This window comes from Malania oleifera, chromosome 11 (genome assembly GCF_029873635.1).
Source record: "Malania oleifera isolate guangnan ecotype guangnan chromosome 11, ASM2987363v1, whole genome shotgun sequence".
Taxonomy (NCBI): Eukaryota; Viridiplantae; Streptophyta; class Magnoliopsida; order Santalales; family Ximeniaceae; genus Malania; species Malania oleifera.
Genome location: NC_080427.1, coordinates 10,884,397 through 10,892,419, shown reverse-complemented (window position 1 = coordinate 10,892,419; position 8,023 = coordinate 10,884,397). Strand labels below are relative to the sequence as shown.

The window sequence follows — 8,023 nt, the reverse complement described above, 5'->3', positions numbered from 1 at the left end:
TTTTCATATTTGCGTATGAGTTAAGCAATCAGAATTATATACTAGGCCTGATTGCCTTGTCCATTCGGAAGTGGATTTCATTTTAGCAAACTATCAATGTTTTCACATTTTCACCAATCATTATGATATATATGCATTAAGTTCAGATTAGATATATTATATGTATTTCCATATTGACGTGATTCTCTAAAGGTTCTTAGTAAAACAATATTATATAGTGAATGCATATACCAAGATTTGATATTTTAAGTAAAGGCCACTTTTTAGCCTTTTGGTCATCAGTACCCTTAAACCTAGGAACTAAGGGTGGATTAAATGATTATATAATATTAATTTAAATCCATTTTTCCTTAGGTCCTCAGGGATTTACCTTCAGGATAACCCACATCATTTCTTTACTCAAGCCTTTGGCACTTTTAAATAGACAATAAAACCAAACGTGCCACATCATTCCAATGAATAAACAAGTTTTATGTATATGTGAAGAATCATGCTTACTCGTTTTGTTTCCATTGGATGAGACATTAAAAAACTTATGGGATGTGAAGGATGAACTCTTTTTGAAAGAATTCTTGCTTTTGCCTCCGAAGGGTTTGACATGATTATTCTTTTTATATTTAATTTAGATTATAACTTTAGAATAGTTATTTAGAGTGAGAATCATATACCTTATGTTCTGTTGATGTACTATCCCTATCACTTATTACTCCTTGATTATCTGAACATGACACTTTAGGAGTGATGATCTCCTTTTCCTGGAATTCTCAATATTTCTTTTCGAGTCCATCCTAGATTTCCTATGCACCATGATACGCCTTAGATCTATACTTAGTTGATCACTACACTCAAGTGTTGTTGATGTTCGTTCAACTTGAACATGCACAATAGAAGCTCACAATCAATCATGAATCAATCAACAACCACTAATGTAATCACTCGATAATAAAATATATAATAAGCAATCAAACAATAATAAAAAGAATAAAAAACACAATTAGAATACACAAGATTTACGTAATTCGATAATAGCCTATATCCACGGAAACAACACTTCGATTTTCATTATGATCAATGAAGCTAAGTAAAAGCTTAGCCAATCCTTTACATGCTTCACCAATATTACATTCTTTCTATATAAACCAACTCACTTTACAGTTAATCAAGCAAACAGGCCACTGCTAAATTAAAACTGAAGCTACAGAGGCATGGCTATATATAGATTTCCTTTTTCTTTTTGACTTTTTAGCTGGATTAGCATGTGTGCAGCCGTGCTTCATTAACCAATTAAGTCAATTTTCTAGACTCCAAGAAATTCTTTTTCTTGGGTTCGCAAGATGAGATGTAGTCTAGAAAGCTAGCGAAATCGGTGTCCGTGTAACGCCTTGGGTTTTCTTCATCGATTAGTCTGGGCGACGGTCTGATCACGTAGTCGAAGGGGAGGCTGTGCAGGGATGCCACTGAGATGCGACAGTTCGCAGAATTGGCGACGACTCTATGAAGCACGCTCTTGTACCTTCCGTTGCTAAATATCTGTCGCAAAAAACCAGCTCTTAGACTAAATAACTGCTCCCATATTAAAACAAGAAAAGAAAAAAAAAAAAAAACGAAAAAAATATCAAACCCAAAACCGACATTTGACCACCTTGTGCTTTGACCAAGTATATTAGAAACCCTTTTTAGTTTTTAGGTGGAAAAACAATTATTTTATCTATACTTAATTAAATTCTTAGATTTTGAACCTAGCTAATGGAAGGAAAATTTGACTAAATAAATAATCATTAATTGAACAAACTATTAAAAATTCAAGTCTTGTAACTTGTTTATGATGTGATGTGATTAGATAGCTTAATAAATTTTTCTCTTGATGGCTTTAAAAGAAATGGAAAAGTGAGAAGACTTATAAGGGACAATTTCTTCGCAAAGAAATTGAAAATCATCTCTTATAAGATGCGACTTTAGGATTTGAGCATACACAAATTAGAGACATAGTTTTTTGTCAATCATTTTCAATGATATAAGTCTCATGTCAATTTAATGGTCGGATTAATATATAACATTGTGGGATGTGTGCAGGAATTGTCTTAGGTTTCATTTGTCATTTTAGAAATGTAAAAAAAAAAAAAAAAGTGATACCAAAAGTGCAAAAATGATTTTAAATAAAAAATTCTAATCTATAAGAAATTGTGATTTTTAAATGAGGTTACTTTTGCAGAACTAGACGATGGTTTTTTTTTCTTTGTTCTTTTTCTTTTAAAAGTGAAGTTTTAGGACAATTTTAAAAACTTGTCTAGTAAGTTTTCATAAAAATAAGAGTAGATAACCATTAGTTTTCTCAAAATATTTTGAATATAAGACATTTAAGTTTAAATTTTTCAAGTTCAAATTCTAAGATGGGATAGGGAGGCGCATAAGATGGGGATGAGTTGCTTAAGTTATTTAACTCGAGCCTGTATTAATAGATTTCTCCATATGGACTTGAGAAAAACATAATTTTTGTGAACCTTCATTAATTTATTACATTACAGAACTTAGAATAAACACAATTTTTACTTCGAAGTTTACGGAATTTAAAGCTATAGAAAAAACAAATCTTATCATTGACTTCATATTGAAATTTTAATTATGACAATCACAAATATCTAGAATTTGTCTCTAAAAGAATTTGGACACCAAACTAAAAAAATCACTCAACATAAGAGGTCTGATTAAATCACTGATAGGAAAATTATAAACAAAATTTGTGAAGTAAGGGGACTTTGAATTTGAAACCTTTTTCATGTTTTAGTGAGTTTTTTAGTTCTTTTTTTTTTCACTATATTGTAAATTCTAACATAGCTAAAAGCAATAATCATTTATTTTAGTTGTTGAAATAATTAATTAAGAGATTGAATTATTATGACCTTTCATGATGCATTCTAACATCCTACCACAAGAGTATCCAAATCCAAAATATGTTTTACTGTCCAACAATAATAAAACTGAAGATTTTTTCAGTTAAATATATAGTCTTGGAATTAATAACTTTCTAATCAATATTAAACTAATGACTTAAACAGAGAAGGGAGGAAGGGCAAATCATCTTTATTTTGGTGGATTTGTGAGTGTTAAAAAAAAAAAAATTTTAGGCACCAACATATAAAAATATTATAAAAGAAGAAATATATATATATATATATATATATATATATATATATATATGCGTGTGTGTGTGTGGGTGCGTGTGTATATATATGCATATGCATATTAGTAAGTATGTAGGTATGTATGTATGCATGTTTAGTATGGATTTGTTAAATAGGTTGAAAGACCCACCTCAAGGTGATCGCCGACATTGACAACGAAAGAATTGGGGAGGGGTTGGAGGGTGAGCCATTGGCCTTGGAATTGTATTTGGAGACCGGGGACGTTGTCTTGGAGGAGGAGGGTGAGGAAACCGTAGTCGGAGTGGGCAGGCATTCCTAGGGTTAGCTCAGGCTGGGGGCAGGGTGGGTAGCAGTTCAACACCATCAGCTGGCTCCCTTCTCTGAATTCCTTCATTATCTCATCTTCCTCTTCCTGTTCCTCTTCCTCTTCCGCGTCCTCTGCTGCTGTCTTCTTCTTCTTCTTGGTCATCATGGTCGTTCCCAATAGTCCCAGGCTCTCCAGGATGGCTTCCGTTAGCATCAGAAACAAGAACTTGGTCTCTTTGGAGTAAGTAACCGCCATTTTCCTGTTCAATATAACAGATCATTTATTATTAATTAATAATAATTATTAGTATTATTAGAGCCAATTATAGTACTGCATGTATACGAGAACAAACAATTAAATGTAATTAACTAAAGTTATTGGCAAAAAGCTGGAAGGGTGGACGCATGCATATTGCATATAACCTCATCTACTGGTTCTGGCATACAGCTGATCATGTGGGTCATCACGTGAGGGAGAAAGATAAGAGAGAGAGAATAATTAAAATTAAAATGTTCAAATAGTTGGAGCATGACCTGAAGTCATGGGGAGAAGAAGGCCAATGGGGAAGGACGTCGGACAAGGGATGGCAATATATCTTCAAGAAGTCTCTCCAACAGAAGACGCCGTCCTTGGTCTGGTTAAAGCTGGTTCCACATCTCACCGGCTTATGCATGTCTATCGACATGTACTTGCTCCTTTCTTCCAATGGCAGATCAAAGAACCTCCTCCCCACATCTATCATACTGCTGGTCACATGCTCTGGGATTCCATGATTCACCACCTGCATCCATTCAATTAATTAAGCCCTTAATTCAATTAGAAATACATAATTATATTACATATATAAATATAATTTTGTGTATTAATTATAGAATGAGATATATGTGTATTTCATGGTGAGTTAATATAAGAAATATATATATATATATATATATATAAAATTAAAACGTACCCACCTGGAAAAAGCCATACTGTTGGCATGCATTAGAGAGAGTGTGAAGGACATGGGAGCGGTTTGGACCCTGTAATTCAGCAAAGTCAATGAGGGGCAGCTTAAGATGAAGCCCAGAGCCAGAGGTTCCTTTTAGTTCTGATTCTTTGACTGTACAGTTGGGTCTGTCGGAGGGAGGCAATATGTACTTCGTAGGGACTTTTGAAATGCCTTCATCACACAGATTTTTCACTCCTTTCTGATATATTTGGCTTTCCATTATTATTGAATCCCTTTTGCCTTGCAGCTCGGCCTCAGCCGCCGTGTCTATTGCAGGAGACATGGAGAGAGAGAGAGAGAGAATTTGGGAAATTGGGTTAGGAGGGAAAACTCCAGACGTAGCTACCTCTTCCTTATGTGAAGAGGAGAGAGAGAGAGAGAGAGAGAGAGAGAGAGGAGACTTGAGAGTTAAGAAATGAAGGAGAAAATATAGGAAGTTCATGGGGGATGTTGAGGCGTATCTGTATTTATAGAAGAGAAATTAATTAAGTTATATATGAAACAGTTCATCGATATTTATTTTAGTAGTTTTGCGTGGAATAGAAACAGGGGCTAAAGAGGTATTGGTTTGAATACAGAAGACCGGTTCCTTCCCTGGTATTACAAAACCGCTGACTATATATATGATTCAGGCGGACCAGTACCAGCTAGCCGGTTCCTCGTGGAAGACAAAATCCAAACCCTCCCCATACTTCAAACTACAAAAATTTCCACTTAATGCTTTGTCCTCTCTCTCTCTCTCTCTCTCTCTCTGGACCCCTCCTGCTCCACACCCACCCCCCCAAAAAACATCACAGCCCTCTTGACCCCACCCCCCCCCTCCCCCCCTCCTTGCCTCTCTCTCTCTCTCTGATGAAAAATTTTTAATTTTGGAACCCCCCTAAATACCAAATGCAGTGCTTAATTTATGGTTTGAAATTTTTTCTTAAGGTTACAGAGCAGAAATTAAACAGTGAACCTCTCCAATTGTTCATATACCCATTTTTTGTGTGTAAAACATGTGGTAAATGACCTATTCATCTAAAAAGCAAACACATATACAACAATATCTCCACAAGTATTTTAACAGTTTAAATGTTTGGTAATCCTCAACAACTTAAATATACTAAACTGTGACTTTTTTTGGTAAAGTTTTTGGTAGGGTTTAACTTCTATGTTTGACAACTGTTAAGAAAGTTAATAGAACTATTATTAATAGTTTCAACTTGTATAGATTTTCAACTACACCTTCCAACCATATAACACCAGTTGCATGTCCCTAAAAGACTTCATCGAAATTCAAGAATTTTTGTACTTCAAAATCGCAACGAATCTTCCAAAAAAAAAAAAAAGAAAGTGTTTGCATCAAATTAGGCATATATTTCCACTTTCTTATTCTAAAACTTTAGTGGTAGCACAAACGTAGGTTTGTAAGCATAAAAATATCAAACATATCCTTGGACTTTTTTTTTTTTTAATATATATATTGGAACTATCAAATAAGTGAAACTGATGCCTCCGGGCATAAGCTCAAGTCGTAGGGACTTGCGTTAGACGGTCTTGGGCAAATATGAAGTCTAAGGTTCGAACCCTCCCGCCTGTAGTGCACATCCGTGATTACCTCATACGTGTTGGTCGAGGGCATGGTTGGCATAGGTGTGGGATTAGTATGGTACGTAAGCCCAGGACACCCGGCGATATAAAAAAAAAAGCGATATGATGTATTATTTCTATGATCTCAAAATACTTCTCTTTAATGGGTTGACTTTTAGTAACCAATTCACTCACAAGAGGAGCCTCATTCCAATCTTGAATGAATTAGCTATGGTGAATTCTCGTTAATTAGAAGTTGGAAATTTAATTAATCTGTTTTATTGAGTCTATTGCTATTAATGAGTAATATATTTTATATTAGTCATCTCAAATTGTCAAAAGGCAAGGCTGTTTATTTTTGACTGCCATTATCACAATATTAAATCCAGCGGCAGCTGCCTCTACCTACGTCAAAGAGGTAGAATATCAAAATAAAATGATTTAAGGAATTGAACCGTGTGCAGTAAAGCCCACCCACTCCATGCAAGTAATATAAAGAAGGCATCTTGTGGAAAACTTCTTGGATCTATCCCCCCCACCATGTCAATGTGACTTTTTCATTTACATTGTGTCATGTGATCACAAAAGTGTGGGCTAAAAAGTTGTTTACTATTTTTGTAGGATTCACTTCTATATTTCTTCATCAAGACCTAGTCACTCCAATATTTATTCATGTGCAACCTATATTATAGTGCAATTTAAATAGAGAGCCATATAAATTTTTTTTCATTTTATGAGGTTAAATATGCTTTATATCTATTGCGGGATAAAAATGGTTGGGACCTGCGACATTACTCTTCGGCTTTCGATGACCTGAAAATGGTAAAAACAAAGTAGGTTTGAAGGACTCGAGGTGTACTCCGAGGAGGGATCACTCCAATGCTTAAGTAAGTGAATGCTTCAAAGAGGTTGAATGCAACAGTAAATTGGATTAAGAATAATTTACCTTGGTCTCTTACCCGAGTCCCTACTTATAGTGGTCAAAGTTGACCCGAGGGTGTATGACCATTTATTGGTCAGTTATGGCACGAGGGTGAATCGCTCTAGCCTTTAAGAAGCCGATAATAGCTATCAGTGGCGCGGGCGTGGATCACGCTCCAGAGCAGCTATCCTTGAGCGATAATGGCCCTGATTGCTGCTGCACCTTAATGCTCCTTTATGGCAGATTGACTATTTTGACCCTAATATATATTTAAGGTATATCAATTGTCCCCCCTTAGTTTCGAATTTTCGAAACTTGTTCTTGAAAGTTTGAGAGTCGTCCTATCTTTTTTTTTCGGTTATCGAGCTGAAGTGGAGGGAGATGGCTGATTCGAGCCGATATTAAGACGCACCTAGCTTTGACGAGCTAGATTGGAGGAATGCGGCTGATCTGAGTCAATGCCGAGCCGGATTGGAAGGAAACGATTGATCCGAGCCGATGCTGGGTCAGATTCAATGGATCCAAGCCGATATTAGGATGCTTTTGGCTTTGTTGAGCTGGATTGGGGGGAGATGACTTATCCGAGCCGATACCGAGCCGGATTTGGCTAATTCGGGCTAATTTTTGGATGCACTCGTCTTCGCCAAGCAACTTCCCTAGGGAACTTTGTTCCGAGCAGCTCTTCTTGAGAACTTTGTTGATCAGCTTCTTGGGGAACCTTGTTCTGACCAGTTCCTCTCAAGAATTTAGCTGAGTATCCTTTTGGGAGATTTTGTTCCGACCAGTTCTTCTTGAAAATTTTTCCGAGCAGCTTCTTGGGGAACTTTTGTTCCGACCAGCTCTGCTCAAGAATTTTTTTGAGTAGCACCTTTTAGGGAACTTCTTCCCGACCAGCTCATCTCGAGAATTTTGCAGAGCATCTTCTTTGGGAACTTTGTTCTAACCAGCTCTGCTCGAGAATTTTGCCGAGCAGTTCCTTTTGGGGAACTTTGTCCCAACCAACTCTTCTGCAGAATTTTGCCGAGTAGCTTCTCTTGGGGAACTTTTGTCTCGACTAGATCTTCTTGAGAATTTTTCCGCGCAACTCC

At 36.2% G+C, this 8,023-nt stretch overlaps 1 protein-coding gene across 1 annotated transcript; it reads right to left on the bottom strand.

Annotated features, from left to right (window-relative positions):
* Positions 1–1,035: 1,035 nt before the first annotated feature.
* On the bottom strand, positions 1,036–4,877 carry LOC131167962 (probable 2-oxoglutarate-dependent dioxygenase SLC1). The gene is made up of 4 exons (XM_058127061.1): positions 4,407–4,877; positions 3,984–4,231; positions 3,313–3,709; positions 1,036–1,530 (listed from the first exon to the last, which is right to left on the bottom strand). Exons 1-4 carry the CDS (start codon positions 4,722–4,724, stop codon positions 1,285–1,287), a joined length of 1,209 nt encoding a protein of 402 aa, XP_057983044.1. The 5' UTR covers positions 4,725–4,877; the 3' UTR covers positions 1,036–1,284.
* Between the last annotated feature and the right edge of the window lie 3,146 nt (positions 4,878–8,023).